This window comes from Falco cherrug, chromosome 4, assembly GCF_023634085.1.
Source record: "Falco cherrug isolate bFalChe1 chromosome 4, bFalChe1.pri, whole genome shotgun sequence".
Lineage (NCBI taxonomy): Eukaryota > Metazoa > Chordata > Aves > Falconiformes > Falconidae > Falco > Falco cherrug.
Window position 1 is genome coordinate 66,720,678 of NC_073700.1, and position 16,544 is coordinate 66,737,221.

Here is a 16,544-nt window from a genome sequence, read left to right on the forward strand (position 1 = left end):
TCTAGAGTGTAATCGTTCTGCTCACATATGGGTACCTGCTTTAAGATGAGATTAATTATTCTCTAGACTCTTTTGACTGTAACAAATACAACTCCACTGATTTTCCAGGGAGCTTAGGCATCTACCTTTGATGTAGATACATACTAATAGATACCCCGAAAAATTTGGCAGAATGAACCTCTCCCCTGACTTTTAGCTATCCCCGTTAAGCTGAGGTGACTCCCATCCAGTCTATCAATCTCTGCTATTCCCCAGAAATAGCATTCAGCATAAACTGGACAACCTCACAGAACTTCACTTTGACTGTCCACTGGGAATGTTACTGGACCTTGAGAAGCCTCTGAGGTTGCATGGGATTAGCAGAGCTAATTAGTTGCTCACTGAACCATGCTGAGCTCTTGCACTCGCGTGAATTCTGAACTTAAGTGATTTAGGGAACTAGAAACTCCTTCGTGTATCTTCTCTAAGCCTGAACTCTGCACAGTATAACAAAATGAACTTCAATACGAATAAAACATTTAACACACAAGGGTTTATTTAATTCTTTTTGCACAGCCATGTAATATCTTTATATTTCTTTTGATTTTGCTTATCACTGGTTCATAAACACAATTCTTTCCTTTTCATTAGACAAAAAATAAGGTACTTTTAGAAATTAAAGACACTGGTGCAGGACTCTTAATTCTCCAAGGTATAAATGGACATTTACATTGTGCTTTTTGAATATCCATTCCTTTCATTACAGGTTTATTCCATGAAAGAGATATTATTATTTGAAAGATTAATTGTGCCTTTTGTATGGCCTGTTAGTTCAAATGGTGGCTAGATCAAGACATGACTAGCTGTGCAGAGCTGATCAAGATTTAGCTTAGGCAAAGGTCTTAAGTCAAAGTAGCACAAAGAAATGTCCTCCACCCATTGTCTGCTTTAGCAATTCTGACAGAAAATTATTCAATACCTTCCTCCACTCTTAATTCTGTGCTGTGACTCAGAGGTGTATTTTTATGTTCCACATCAAAGTGATACAGTTTGGAATACTGTGCTCAAGAAGAGAAAAGTGATAAACAGTTTACCTTCACAGGTAAGTAGTGAGCATGGTCTTGGCAAGAGAAGAATTAAAGGAACAGTTTGGCCAAAACAAATCTCACTTTGTTCTTTAGTAACACTGACAATCAGATAGTTGTAAAAAATTGTTCTTTACATGCAATCTGAGACTGCTAATACAAGCAATAGGCGTATTTGGATTTCTGTGACAGCTACCACTGCATGATCTCAGAGAGAGAGATACAAATACTGGGCACCACAATGACCATCTGGCAAATGAACAGCACAAAGTGAAAGCATGCGCTGACCACAGCCCAGTCTAGCTAACACGATTTACAAAAATAATCTTCTGGCAAGGTAGAAAAATCCTACAAATTCCTCCCTGATTTTTCACAGTAAAACAAATAATCTCCGAACTGTGGATAAAAGTTCCTCCTTAAGGCAGAGAACATTCCTTTGTAGCATCATGGTGAAAGTTCTTCACTGAACTTCTGAGAAATATGGGTTCCTTCTTCTATATTCTTTCATTATCCCTTTTTCAGTTTATTTTCCTTATAATGCACAGTTATATAAATGAAAGTGTCTCATCTGTTACTGGAGTCAGGAGATGGGGAGTAAATTGACAAGTTCATGCAAAAAGCCCACAGTATCTGCACTTTGTTAAAAAGTGCTTTTGTAGCAGTGAGAAAGAAGAGAAAGGAGGAACTGATTGTGTGCATATGTGTAGGTGGTAAAGTATTTTTAGATAGAGGTGAGAGGCTAGAAGCTGTCAAAAAAGTGAGAGTAGGAGCAGAGCAGACAGGAGATGCCCCAGGTGATGTGCTTTCTATCAGGCAAGTTGCAACATTTTATAAAATACAGTTTATAAGTAGTATTCGAAGTAAAATGAAAACATTCTCTGTCAGAACTGTTTGCTTAGTTAAGTGCAAATTCAGAATAGTTTCTCTAGAGCATATCACTACTGAGGTTGTAAGACCAAACGCAGAGAAAAAGTCTGAAAAAAGGAATGAAAACCCAAGGAAACAGCAAAATGAGCAAGGTAGATATTTGCAGTGTCTGCCTGTTAGCTGTGAGAAAACTTGTATTTGCCTTCTCAGCCATTTCCAAAAGAAAGAATCAACATAGTTCATGAGATTAGTCTGTTTGGTAAGGGGTGGGGGGTGGCAGCCAATGAATAAACAACCGGGATTTAACACCGCTTGTGTTTTAAGCAGCACATTTCTGTTGGTTACCTAATATCAATCCTGGCGTTACGAGTAACAGGACAGCAACATCCAACCTCAGATACGCATTTCAAATGCATTAAGACATGACACGCATCTAGAATTACTGTGACTGACGCATAAAATAATGGACAGCTGAACTTGCAGAGATCTGAAATAGAGGACTCAGAAAAAAAAATGAGCAAAAAAGTAAAATGGGAATTTGCCCTTCAAATTTAATGAGCTCAGATTTTTATACACATGACCCTGGTGTTTCAGAACTTTGAATCTAAGGAGAGAAAGCATCCTTTCTATGTCCAATTCAAACATCACAAATGGATCTTTCCAAGACTGGATTTTCAGAACTATGAAACTTGTTTTCTCTGGATTTGTGTTCTATGATAGATTTTAAGTGTTGGGTCAACTTTTTCTCCACAATTGAGGCATTTAGCATGCCAATTCCTTATGTGGCTTCTCCTGCAGCACTATACGGCTACCTGCTTTCAAAAAAAAATAATTATGGGAGCTGAATTACCTTTGAGACAGCTCCCTTTTGGCAAACATAGTTAAATTTGGACAAAGGTTTTGAAGGTTTGGCGTAACAGGATGAACAGACACAGTTCAAATGCTGGCTTTTCATAAGGAAACAATTTAGAAAGACAAGAGACGGATGTCTTTGTGTGAGTTATGATATAAAACATTCAGAACGCAATAGATATATGAATGAAGGATCCTGTAGTTTCTACCATAGCTCATGTATACTACATAAAGCAATTGTAGTTGGCAGTTCTTCCAGTCTGAGATTTGTGAGGGATTGGATCCTGTGTACTGGATCTTTCCACCTAACACATACATACAGTACCTTCTGTCAGTATGACAGCCACCCTACATCTCCAGGAAAAACAAATCACAGTCAGTAAAGGTTGTGAACTTCAGCTCTTAGATACAGAAATCACAGGCAGAGTATGTCACAGATGCTAAAACTGGAGCTTGAGCTGGACCATTTATTTGTAATGTGGAATCTTTCATGACTGCACTTGGGCAGGGACTTTAAATTACGTATCTTCTGGCACCTTCTGCTCTGTTATGCATGTTGATATTATGTGGGACCATTGGTTCAACACTGACTCAGAGGGAAGAGTGCCTCAGTCTGAATCACTAATGCCATATCCTGCAGCATTCTAGTGAGGCCTCGGCAGCACCGAAGGATAATTACATCATGGTTACTATGATTTTTGAGATGCTTTTATGTATACCTCAGGCATGTCAGTAGGTAAAATATAGGCCAGATTGCTCCGAAATTCCCAAGTGTCTCAAGTATATTATTTTCCACCACAGAACGGCGCATACAGATAGAATCCCATTAGACAAAAACACCCAACTGAACACCATACCCCAAATAACTCTGTATCTTTTTCATATAATTTACAAAAAAGTAAGTATGAATACAAAACTACAGTCCTTTTAACATGTCTTTTTGCCTTTTAATGATAAATAACGGACATCTGCATACAAGATGTCGTTTCCCTTACAATCTAAGAAATACAAGTCTCTAGTCTGTTTTTCCAGACTGTGAATAACTGCTGAAAAGGGTAGGTGGGACAGTGGTATCAACCTTACAATATCAACAAGATTTTAATAATGACATCTTGTGGACAGGCAGCCCCAAGTCAGACGATCCTTGGTGACAAGGGGACGTTTCACAAGTATTCAGGCTAAGCCACACAGAAGCAAAGCTTTAAGGTATTTGCAGTGTTTACTGCTTGTCTTGCATGTTGTCACATACACCTGATGCGAGGCACGAAGGAAATATTGGTATTGGAAATAACATTCAATATGAAAATGTGCCCACGTGCTCAGCTGCACTATTGATGCAATTTCTACCTTTTTGGTCCCTTTCTCCTGCTTGCGCTCCTCAGGTCTCTTCTCATCGCCTTTCGCTTTGGTAAACTCATTCTTCCCCACCTTTTACTATCTCCTTCCTCCTTCTGTGTGTTACAATAATCAAAGAAAATTACGGCCAACATTAGCCTTGATTAGATTAATAGAAGGCAGACAGTTTACGCATCTTGGTGCCGTTGTTGCAGGATGTTTGCAGATTCGTTCAGATAGCACTGGATCCGCTACAGCCAGTTCACGCTCTCAAGGTTGTCTCTGCAACCACGAGGACGGGATATCATTATTTTTTGAAAGAGAAAGATAAGATTCCTTACAATTTGAAAATGCTGTGAAGGCCATGTTAAGCATTCCCAAACTGGATGTTTGACAACTTTTACCAGCATAATAAGATATGCCAAGCAAATTAACTGGGAATAACTGGATAGGGCCATTTCTTGTTATTTCTGTTTGGTCAGACTGTTTAAGAATGGTGGTTTCTTCCGTTACCGGTGAGCCCCGGTTGCAGCGAGGAAGGGCTGTAGCTCCTGTTCTCCGTCCGTCTGTTCTCTTTGCTACTGACGGAGAGGCCGAGGCACCGACTCTGCCACGGGGGTCGGGGCGGTTCTCGCCCGGGCAGCGGCCCCGGGTTGCTTTAGCAGAGGACGAGCCCGGCGGGCGGCGCCGGGGGTCACCCGTGCGCTCACCCATTCCGCACCGGGAGCTGCGTCCCGCCGGAGGCCAGGCCGCGCGCCGCCCGCCGGGCTGCGGCCCCCCCCAGCTCTCTCGCCGGGGAGGGGGCTGCCGGGCCGGCCTCCCGCGGAGCCCAGCTCCAGCCGGGCCGGCGAGACCGGGCCCCCGAGCGGGCGGCGGGGGCGGTGCCGGGGCTCAGCGCCGGGCCCCCGGGCATGCTGTCGAGGGCGGCTCCGCGGGACCCCGCGGCGAACCCGCCTCCGGCCCCGGCGGCCGCACGGCGAAGCGCGAGGTGCCCGGGCGGGCGGGGCCCCGCGCACCCCGCTGACCGCACCGCGCCGGGGCGGGGCGAGACCCACGCGCCACCGCTGCCTGGCCGTCCGGGGCCGGCGGGAACCGGGGCACGCGGCGCCCGCCCCCCCGCCACACCCCCCGTACCTCCGCCTGGCCCCGCCCCGCGCCCCGCCCCCGGCACGTGACGGGGGAGCGGTGACGCCGCCGTGCCCCGGAGCTGACACTGGGCGCGGGGCGGGCGGGCGCCGGGGCAGCGGCTGGCGGGGAGGGCGAGCAGCGAGCGGGAGCGGCCGCGACTGAAGCGGGGCCTGGGCCCGGCCGCGCCGCCGAGGCAGGTAAGGGGCCGCGCCTCTCGGCCCGGCGCGGGGGAAGGAGGAAGGGGGAGGGCGGGGAGGAGCGCGGCGCCGCCGGGACAATCGGGCAGGGCAGGGTGGCCCTGCGGAGGGCACGGGCACGGGCACAGGCACGGGCACGGCCGCGCCGGGACTGGCTCGCCGCGGCGGCCCCGGCCCCTCGCCGCCGCCCTCCCTCTGCCGGGCCGCCGCCGGGGAGCGCCTCCTGTGCCAGGCGGCCGGCGGGGGTTCTGGGCGGCGCCGCCGCCCCGCGGTGCCCCCGGTGGCGGCGGCGGCTTCGTTCCCCAGGCGTCGCCGGCAGCGCCGAGTCGTCGTTGGCGGCGGCGGCGGGAGGCAGCTCCGCACCTGGGCGCTGCCGGTGGGCCCGCGGTGCCGGGGCGGCGCGGAGGCCGGGCAGGGCCGCCCGACCCGCCTTGTGCAAGCGGCGCTCACCTGCGGGGGCCGCGGCCGGCGGGAGACAAAGGGAGGCGGCGGGCAGCGGCGCCTGGGCGGCCTCTCCCGGGCGGCCTCCCCGGGCGCCCCGCGGAGCCGGGGCGTTGGGCGCCTCTGGGTTAACCTGAGCGCGGCAGCCCCGGGGGGCTTGGTGGGGGCGGCCGGGGCGGGTTTGCCGCGCTGTTCGCAGCCGGTCCTTGGAGTCGGCAACTTAACAAAAGCCCGCAACGAGGGGCGAGTGGGCTGGTGATGCGCTGGAAGCTCGTCAAGGTGTGGGGTGCTGCAGCGTGGCTTGAGAAGTTGTCCTGACAGTTGTTTAAAATGCATCGCTTATTCAGTGCTCTGAGTCATTGGCAATTATTAAATGGTTACTTATTATGCCTTTAATTTTCAAGGACGTGTGAGCGCTGGGAAGCTATTTTATTTGAAAATAGTGCTCGACTGCTGGGTTAGTAATCTCTGAGGAAACAGTTACGGATTAAGCTTGTTTTCATAAGCTTGTAAGCGGTCGTGTTTTGTCTATATCTGTTGTTTGCATTTGCATCTTTGCATCTATTTTTGCACAACTTTTGCATGCTGTGGATGTACACTTCGTAGAAGGCGGTTTTTACAGGCGCTGGTGAGGGCTGGTTGTCTGCATGCAAGTACTGGCAGAGGAGCAAGTTGTGCGGGAAAGGAGTGGAGCCCCTTGGGAAGAAAGGCATGAATAGGGTTGAATTCCGACGAGGTTATTGTGGGACCGGGCTGCCAAGCAGTGGTTGTGCAGTACGGCTTGAACTCCTAAAAAAACTGCCCGGGGAGAAGCAGCAATCTTAGAGTTTAGTGAGCTGTAGCCAGGGGATCTAATCTGGCCTGAACTGTTAAGAACTTATCCTAATTTAGCTTCAGTAATTGAGTTTATTTCTGTATCGGCACTGCGGAAGGGTTCATTTTAGTAGTGAGTGAAGTTTGATGCTGAAAATGGAAAAAGATTACACAAGTCAACTGCTGCTGCTTTGTAGGACACCGTGAACAAGGTCACAGGAAGAATTTTAAGGCAATCGGTTAACATCCTCAGTGGCATTTTAAATAATTTATTATCTGTTTGTATTTTAAATAAGTAACAATTCCGTAGCCATGACGACTAAGAAAAAAACCCCAAAAAGTATTTTTAATGTACCTGCAGTCTCAGTTACCTGGTTCTAGAAGATCAGAAGAAAATACTTGGTGCCTGATAATTTCAAGATGTGGAACACCTATTGCGTGCCTCCTGATTTTTGGTCGTGAGTTCTGGGGAAATGGTGAAGTTAGGGGTGGTCATATTAGCTATGATACATGATCAGATTGCATTTGTATCATATATGATCACACTTAGGATTCTGTGGCTGTGTTGGGACCGTGCTTCTTTCAAGACCATTTACGTGTGTTTCAAGACCAGCGAAGTGAGGGTCATTCTGCAGTGAAGGTGGGGTGCTGCGGGGGACACAAAACGAGGTCTTTTCCAAACAGACCCCCATGTGCCAGCTTGAGCCCCTCGGAGGGGCTGGGTCGCCCTAGGACAGGCTTGCCTCTGGGCGAGCCCGCAGCTCTCCCAACCCAGCCCCTCCGAGGGGCTCAAGCTGGCACATGGGGGTCTGTTTGGAAAAGGCCTCGTTTTGTGTGGATGTCCCTAAAATTTAGCTAGAGGCAAATGTTTTGTGTGCAAGACCCCCGCCTCGATGCGACGTTCCCCCCCCGCCGCCCCCCCGGGGCGGGGGAGGGGAGGAGGAGGAGGAGCAGACCGCCACAAACACTGGAGGCTGCCAGCCTTACTCAGCCTTAGCTGCTGAGTAAGAGGTGGGAACGGTTCCCATCGGAAATCGGGTATCCAGGGGAAGATCCTCTTCCCGAGCGTGGCAGGTGCTGGGCTGCTGCGCCCAGCCGCGGGGGTCCCCTCCGGGCAGCAGGAGCGCTCCCTGCAGCCGTGCGATGTGCTGCCGCGGGGGCACGGAGCCCACCTCACATTAGTTACTCTGTAGTAATGGGGTTTTTCTTCACCGGGACAACAGTGTGGCCCGAGTCTGCGTTTTGGTGGAATAATAATAAATAAGTTTTCTTAGGTCTTTGTTAGTGGGGCCAGTTGTTGTTATTAATCTCGTATTTGGGTATTGCCACATTATTTAAGGTGTTAAAGCTTACAGATGTCTTCTGTGGAAGTAAACAACTTTTCATGCTTATCGTCCTCTGATTAGGGTTTTTCAACCTTCTTTACGAAAGTGGGTGCCATCCAGCATTACAGGTAATAGTAAAGAAAAAAAATAATGCAGTGAGGTTACAAGGTCTGCTCTACCGTATTGCTTCAGTTGTTGACTAGCAGCAGAGGTGAAGTTGGTGCTCCAAAAGTCAGTACTGTATTCACATCTGAATTATTCTAAGCCCGTTGCAGTAGAGGTTTGGCCAAGGCTTCCATGGCTCTTTAACTTGAGTTCCGTGAGACAGATAGGTGGACCCTTGAAAGGATATTGCAGTGGGCAGTCTACCTTCTGTGGCACAACAGCTGCATTAAAAAAAATAAATAATGTATTTGGGTCTGTGAAATCCAGGCAATGGTGGTAGTTTGCAGACCTACAGGGTTCATCTTGGTATTTGTTAAACTTACTGAGAAGGATTTCTCACCTGTACTGTAGGTAACTTGCTTTTCTCCATTGAGATGGAGAATCAGAGCCTTGCTTGCTTATAAAACTGTTCTAGTGTTCTGGCCAAACACGGAATATAGCCTGTCTCCTTTTGTTCATATGTTCAGCATTACCAGATGTTTGCTACTGACTTGATATTTGCAGCTTGGATGAAAGAACAAAAATTGTGCAACTTATTTTTGTTGGGTGATAGTGGTTTTTTTTTGTTTTGGTTGGGTTTTTTTAAAGGGATGGGGCTGCAAAACTGACTTCAAAAGGGTATAGAGCTATTTTTGTAGCTACTGTATCTTACTTGACTTGTATTTCTTAAAATTCTGGAGTTTTTTATGCAACTTACTGAACCTATCTGTCTTGAAAAATAAGTGTGTGTTCCCAATAAGTAGTTATATGGTACTGACCAAAGAGAAATGAAACCCCCAAGGTTTTAAACACTTGGTAGCCCTATGGGCAACCACAGCCTTATGGGGTTTTTTGGTTTGTTTTGTTTTTGTTTTGTTTCCGTGTGGGAGAAGGAAAAACAGTGTGAATGGCTCCTCATCCTCCATTTCACCTTCCAAGGTAGCAGACTGTAGAGGCAGACTAACTCAGAAACACATTTTTCTGGTATATGACCTTGAAGCGTAAGGGGTTGTTAGCAGCTTTGAAGAAGTGTTCAGGGGAGTCAGGTTTAGTAACAGGGAAAAAAATGACGATTGTATGGCAGAGCTTCCCAAATTAGGAGGAGAGTGGGAATGGCTGCAATTTGTTTATCTTCTGCTACCCTTGCTAGCCAAATGCAGAGTTGCACTTAAAAGTACCTGTTTATGTAGAACAGCAAGTAAACAAGTTTTTGTATCAAGGCTCTAAATAGGCTGTAATACTGTGAATTTCAATGTACCATTTTATAGTAAACACCAGAATACTAGTATTCTTCTGTACTGCTTTGTGTTCCTTCCGTCAGCTTTGTTGAACGTGGTACCATCCTTCTGCCAAGTTTTTGATAAAATTTTAAGTCTGAATTTGTGATTCCATTTGAAGTCTTGCAAATGGTGGTAGCTTTCAAGTTACCTGTAGGAAATGGTTCCTGGAAGTAAGAGAAGACGGACTGTGGGAGAGAGAAGGACACAGTTTAAAGATGGGCACTTCTATATGGCTTCATGCTTGAGCTTTTTAGCTTCTTTTTTACAGTTATGTGGGAAATGTGTTGATTTCCCCGCCCCCACCCCCCACCCCCCAAGGCTCAGACCAAATAGCAGAAATGGTGAAAGAAAAATTGAAGAACTGTTGGGCATGTCTGCTTCAGTTCTCCCCAGAAGTCTTTTTTTGCTTTTTCTGTCCTTAGCAGAGTTCACTCTCCTTGTGTGTGCCTGCATGGAATTGCGTTTGTCCACTCTGTGGCAGGGTAGATGCTACAAATCTTATCACAAAGTCATAACTTGCAGAGCTGCAAGTTTCTGTGTATTTTTTCTCATTTGGGAAACAAGCATTTTTTTCCAAAAAGATTTGTTTGTTTAATCTTTGTAAGATTAAATGTGGCAGCATGTTACTTGAATTCTCCTACATTCTCTTTGAATACTGGAGATCTTCCCCTTTACTTACCTGCTTTGATTTTCAAGATTAAGAAATCTTGTATTTTATGCTAACTTACTATGTTATGTTCAGTCTAAGTTGGCAAGACTGATGGTTATCCACTCATGAATTGAGACTGACACTATATGTTGAGAGAGGACTTGTAGTTCATGGGTGTGGATACAATGGATTATAAAATGCTGAAAGTCCTTTTCAAAATTTTTGTGTATTATCCTTTCGTTTGTTATCCATTTTTGTTTTGTAGTCCTGTTTCATTATTGTTGGGTTTCTTGTCTGTGTTTTCTGTTTTAGCCTTTGAACTTTTGTTTAGATCAGACTTTCTGTAAGGTAAATACCACAAAAAGCTCCCTTAAGAGCAAAGGAAGTATGCAGAATTTAAACCACTGAAACCAAAGTATCTTGGAAACATTGAATCCTTTAATCTAATACTACCATGGTCATAGATGAAATTCTATATTGCAATTATACTAGCAATTTAAAGAAATAAATAATAAAGTAATCATACCACTTGTCTTGTAGACGACGGCTAGATGCACAGGCAACATGATCTGCAGCTTTGGACAGTGTGGGTCACAGAGCTCCCCAGCCATCTCCTTCTCCAGTTAGGTGAAGGTTAGGCAGGTGGTTCAAGGATTGCCAGCCCATCCATGTTGAATCTGATGACTGGGGTGTAGTGTTGGAAATAAGATTTCAGGGATTTTGTAAGGAGTTTTGCGTGCTCTGAAGGGGCTCTTGAAGTGAAAGAGGAATCAAAATAAGCAAATAATATTCCCCTTTTGAATATTTTTATTAAAAACAGTGTAGTAACACAGTTCTATGAAGAAATTAAGTCTGTGTGTAAGCAGGGGATTGACTCAGACTGGTTCCCTCAGCAAGCCCCCAATGATCAATCAACATTATTTAGTAATAGAAACAACAGGCTTAATGAGCCACTTGATAGCAGGAGGCATGTGTGAAGAGGAGAATTAAATCAGTGACTAAGTTGTTCTACTGACTTTCTGCTTTATCACTGTGAAAGATATCTGAAAGTCTTGCATGTTTCCATCAATTAATTAGTCTGAGGTTGACAAATTGTATAGGCAGGTGTATTTTTGAAATTATTTTCCTCTGAAGTGCTTCTAAACAATCACTTTATAACTTTTTTTTTTTGCCTTACAGCTCTGATTATCAACAGGAAACTAACACTTCTGAAACAGAATGTGGCTTACCTTTTGCCTGAAAAGGTGAAATCTTTTCAAATAGAAATGGCTGATAAAGGTGGGAAGATCCTTCCAGGACAATTGTACATTGAAGTGGAGTACGACTATGAGTATGAGGCTAAGGACAAGAAAATTGTGATTAAACAAGGAGAGAAATACATCTTAGTGAAAAAGACTAATGATGACTGGTGGCAAGTCAAAAGAGATGAAAATTCCAAACCTTTTTATGTGCCAGCACAGTATGTGAAGGAAATACCACGAAAAGCGCTGATGCCACCTGTGAAGCAGGCAAGCATGCTGCCAAATAATGCTTTGAAGTTGACACATGGATTACAGAGATCGACAGAAAATGTGAATAAGTCACCAGAGCTTTCTAGTTTTGGAAAATCTTCTCCAGTTCAAGTGTCTTGCTTAGTTCGAGATGCCAACCAAAATCTGGGACCAAACAATAGCCCTGGTCAAACTCTTGGTTTGAGTCTGGACCTTACCCAAAACAATGGAAAACTTAACAATGAGTTGCAGTCTCCCAGGGTTTCCAATCAGTATAGAACCATCTCCATGGGTCACTTCCCATGTCCAGAGTTCTTGGAAATAGAGAAGACGAGCTTTTTACATGAACAATCTTGTGATTCAGCAGGAGAAGGCTCAGAAAAGGTTCACCACGATTCGGAGTCTGGAGATGAACTCAGTAGTAGCTCCACAGAACAAGTGCAGGTAAGCTGAAAAATGGCCCCTCTTAGGGGTCTGTGTGTGTCTTTTGTTGTTTTTTTCTTCTTTTTTTCTCTCATTTCCTTATTGCCATAATTGCTTGCTGCTGCTTTGAGATTTGTTCCTAATAAATTCAGATTAAGTAAAATGTCCTATTGGCATGAACTGGTTATTGAAGTCTAAACAGTTGATGTGTATAGCTTTATTCCTTGCAGAAGTACTTGGCTTTGGGGATTAATTCCATTTACGTTAGCCTGTGATTGAACATTACAGAAATGTTCTGTTTTGTTCGTTCTTCATTAAGATTGTTTTGAGATGACACTGAATTTGTGTTATATTTTCTTTCAGAGGAAGGAAGCCTACTGCAGTAACACTTCACCTCTTGGCTTATTGAAGTAATAGTGCTAGTTACTGTCAGCTTTTCCCAAGTATGTGGATAGATAGTGTGAGAGTTGAAAGTTGGTATACTAGTGAATTTAATAGTTTAAAATGGAACCCTTGAGATTTATATGGAGTTTAATTTCTGGCTTGATCATTTTATTTGTAGACGCTTGTAATGAGTCAGCCTTGCCAGTTCTGCTCCTTACAACTTTGCTCTGGATTAAAATTTAAAACATGTGAGTTTGTTAATTAGTATGGAAGAATCTCAGGAATGATGTACTCCCACTTCAGACTGAAACAGAGCATTGATTGCCTTTTTCCTTAGTAAAGTGGTTTCTCTCACTTTTTGATTTTTTTTTTTTTTAACAGGACTCCCCCACCCCCAACAAAAGGTTATCACTCTGACTTAGATAATCAGGTCACTTCTGGTACGGGTAACCAAGTTGATTAGTCTACTGTAATCCAGGTTTGTTGTTGAACCAATGATGTACATGTACATACATATAATTATGTATGTATATAGATAACTCCCCCGCATCACACACACACACCCCCCACCCCGGTCTTTCTGTAGGGAGATGTTAAATGATTTTAAAGTAATTCTAAGGTTAAAAGCTCCCTAGTCTTGAACTTTCTTACTCTGTAGTGTGAAACTGTTGTCGCTTGGGTACAAACTGATCATTATAGTATGTCCTGCTTGCCAGCATGTATTCAGAGTACAGAGCGTGATGTTCAAATGAAAGTTGATGCTAACTTTAAAAATAAAAATCTTACCATGGAAAGCTGTGAATTGGTACTTTGCTAATACGACACAATTAAGACAAAGCTGCTTAATGAGTGAGTGTGGGAAGATCTTAAAGATACAGGATTGATTGGGTGATTATGTAGTCTTGAACTGTATGAGCTTGTGTATGTGTATACACACACATTTATTGAAATACTCAATCAGTAGTTTTTCAATATCTTACTCTGTTTTTGGCCTTATTCTTGAAATGCAGAGTTTCTTTAGTTGTGGGACTTCATGCTTCTAATATTTGTATCTTTTATGGCAGTTTTATTGTAACACTTGCCCTGTCGTGCCCCGCCCCCCCCCCCCCCCCCCCATAATAAGGAATAAATAGGATTACTGAATTTAATTTCTTTTTAGTAATTTCTTGCTTGTGCAGCATGAAGATTGTACAGTTTTCCTGCACTGTCTTTAAAGCAGTGTCCTAGCTAACTGTAGTTGATATGAGCCACTTAGAACTTGGAAAGATAAAATAATTATTAGATATTTTAGAAACATGTCTTGAAGGTATATCCTACTTTAAATAGTTTACCACACTAAAGTTTACATTGTATTTTAAGACACTTCCTTCTACTATATGTTGACTATAGTTTGATGTATCTCCTCTGAAGTACATTAAATTAATGTTACTTGGGTGTCTTTTGTCAATAAGAAAAATGTGGCCTGCTGCTCAGTTTCTACTGGACTTTGTGACTGTTGATGCAGTGAAACTTAGTCTTTTCCCCTTTTTTCACCTTCCCATCCTCCCAAATATACTTGACTCAGTGCTACAACCTATTTATAAGTTTGGATTTCAGTGGGGCAGCTGTGCACATACTTGTAGACTTCACTGGGTTATGGAAGGTCTGAAGAATGGGAGCTTTCACAACACTTAATAATTACAAATCCTAAACATGCTAAATTTTGGCTGTGGAAAAAGCATGGCAGTTTTTGATTGATACTACTGAAGAACTTGCCATTGTTGTGGTCTTGGGTGACAAGAGTGCAGATGCCCACTGTACCTTGCAGTTGTTGTATTTTAAAACTGTGAAGTAACTTAACCTCATTGTGCACAATCACAAGCTCTTTAAATACACTGAAAATATTTGACATTTAGTAGCCATAGGGATTATAGCAATAGTAGCACTGATGTCACTGTTAGCTCAGTCTAGATATCCAGAATGCCAGCCTTCTCACTGGAACAGCCTCGCGTTTTTTTTAAAATTCTTTCAATAATGAGCATTGTTTAGTAGAAATCAGCTGTGCAGAAATTAATGGCTCAGAAAGCTGTTTTTATAGCTCTTACTCTGTAGTGAGAACATCAAGTTCCCAGCTTTCACGCACAAACAGGATTTCACTTCACAAGACTGACTGTGGTTCTCCCTCCCCTGCCTGCTGTGGAGTTCATTTTTGTGCAGTCTGCATTATAATAAAGTCGAAGCTACAGGTGTTTTCTCTTAAATTTGTAAGATTAGAAGCTAGAATGACCTTTGTAATAACACCTTTGCCTAGGTGATCTTTGGGGTGTGTTGAGGTGACACTAGTATTAAGCCCTAGCCCAACCTTCAGTGTGTTTTTGCTATCCTGAGTACAAATGTACGAGATGCAGAGGAATGTTTCTGTTAAGAGACTCTTCTAAGAGGTGGCTACATTATTCTCTGAAGGTTATCCTCCTTCTCCTTTCCAGTAATGAAGTGCAGGTTCTGCAGCTATACAGTCTTAGCTCATAGGCTTGCTGGCTGTGGAAATACTGGAAGATCCAGAGTCTCCAAAGTACTGCGTAAAGGAAGGATTTTTTTTTTTTTTTTTTTTAGCAGTTGAACTATTATGTGAAATGACGGATAGAGGGGCAACAGTATGAGCAGAAGAATTTGCTAATGAAGATGTAAGCAAATGATCTGGTCAAGAAGACCAGGACTGGGTAGTAAATATTCTTGACACTTTATGCAAAGAAATTCCAACTATTGGGTGCAATTCCGGTGCATAAGGCATTGTAAGGATCAGATGTTAGTTTATGGACTTGAACTGTAGGAAGGCTGGAGGTAATTAGAGGAAGTAAGGCTTGAGGGCAAACAAGCTCCAATTTAAACGGATTTAAATCTCTGGTGGAGACAGTAACTGCAGGTAGAATTGGAATTGAGTGAAATGGTTCAGGAGTGCATAGCTGGGTGTAAGAGTCACTGATGCGGTGGTGGCACTTGAAGCTGTGAGAATCAGTAAAAGTCAGTAAAATTTTAGGAAAAAGGTATCAGTTGTGATGTTGTGATCCCACGGGGAGGGCAGAAAATACTCCTCAGAGGCCAGAGATGGGGGGGGGGAAAGGAAAATTTTGGAAGAGGAGAATTCTATAGCAGAAGAAAATGGACAATACTTGAAAGCAGCAGATGGGAGGTCCCAGTAGTGTGCAGTAGAACCCTGAGTAGTTTTGCTGAAGAAAAAAATTGTGTTTAGGCATGCCTGAACAAGAAAGAAAAGTTGAAGTCGTTAAAAGTGTTCTTGAAAAGGAGCTTTGGGCAGTGTTTGCAGGTAAAAATCTGCTAACAGACTTTAGAGAGGAAAGGGGTGGAGACAGGGGGAGAGTTGGGTAAGTTCAGATATCATTTCAAGAATGGTGTTATCTTTAACGATGATACTTTGGAATAAAGTTACAGGCAAAAATTAAAATCTGCTTTCAGTAATGCTAATGCATAACCTACATGAAGTAACTTTCTGATGAGTGTTACTTCCCCTTCTGTCATAGGAGACTGGAATATATTTACGAGTAAAATATGTGCACTGTCTTAATGTTAATTTCTATGCTTATTAAAAGTTACTTTTAGCAGCAGGCTGGTTTTATTCATTATAAATATAGACAGTGACCTATTTGCAAAGATAGTTCTGTCTTTCATCCTCTTTAGTAATTGACTATTGCATAAACTGTGAAGCACTAAAGGGGATTATCACTAGGATAGCTGTTTTGCTTTGATTATTCTGAGCAGTAAAGATCTTGCAAAGAGATCTTTTTGTCTTACCTCTGCAGTTTCTGTAGGATTGTTGTAACTTTTTTTTAAATTGAGAAAACAAAATTTTGTGTATTTCTTCTAGAAGATGTGAGACGTCTTCTGTAGATCTTAGCATTCTTGACTTTGTCACTTAGTTGAAAAACTGGTGGCATTAGTGTTAGACTTTGTTGGTCAAACATTAAACCTCTAAAATAAATCGCTGTTACTGGTTTTGTGGGGCTGAGAATTCATTTGCTTCTATTTTTTTATTGAATTCATTTTTCCAAGGAATAAATAATTTGACAGTAGGAGGGAAGCACATTATATGCAGGCGCATGTTTCTTAAAGAAATCAAGCATGTTTGCAGATTAATGGTGGCATGTATATTTTGAA

General features: G+C 43.5%; 1 protein-coding gene across 13 annotated transcripts in view; it reads left to right on the forward strand.

Moving 5' to 3' along the window:
- Window positions 1-5,293: 5,293 nt before the first annotated feature.
- The window catches only part of ARHGAP12 (Rho GTPase activating protein 12), a 78,204-nt gene continuing 66,953 nt past the window's right edge, over window positions 5,294-16,544 (forward strand). For 9 of the 13 annotated variants that reach the window (XM_055707352.1, XM_055707354.1, XM_055707353.1 and 6 more), the window contains exons 1-4: window positions 6,903-7,155; window positions 7,248-7,314; window positions 8,104-8,150; window positions 11,275-12,029. In XM_055707352.1, coding sequence (XP_055563327.1) covers window positions 7,047-7,155; window positions 7,248-7,314; window positions 8,104-8,150; window positions 11,275-12,029 — 978 coding nt within the window. In that variant the 5' untranslated portion in view covers window positions 6,903-7,046. Of the gene's footprint in view, window positions 5,444-6,902; window positions 7,156-7,247; window positions 7,315-8,103; window positions 8,151-11,274; window positions 12,030-16,544 lie in introns of those variants that run through there. The other 4 variants (XM_055707360.1, XM_055707363.1, XM_055707361.1 and 1 more) reach the window with 4 other exon arrangements.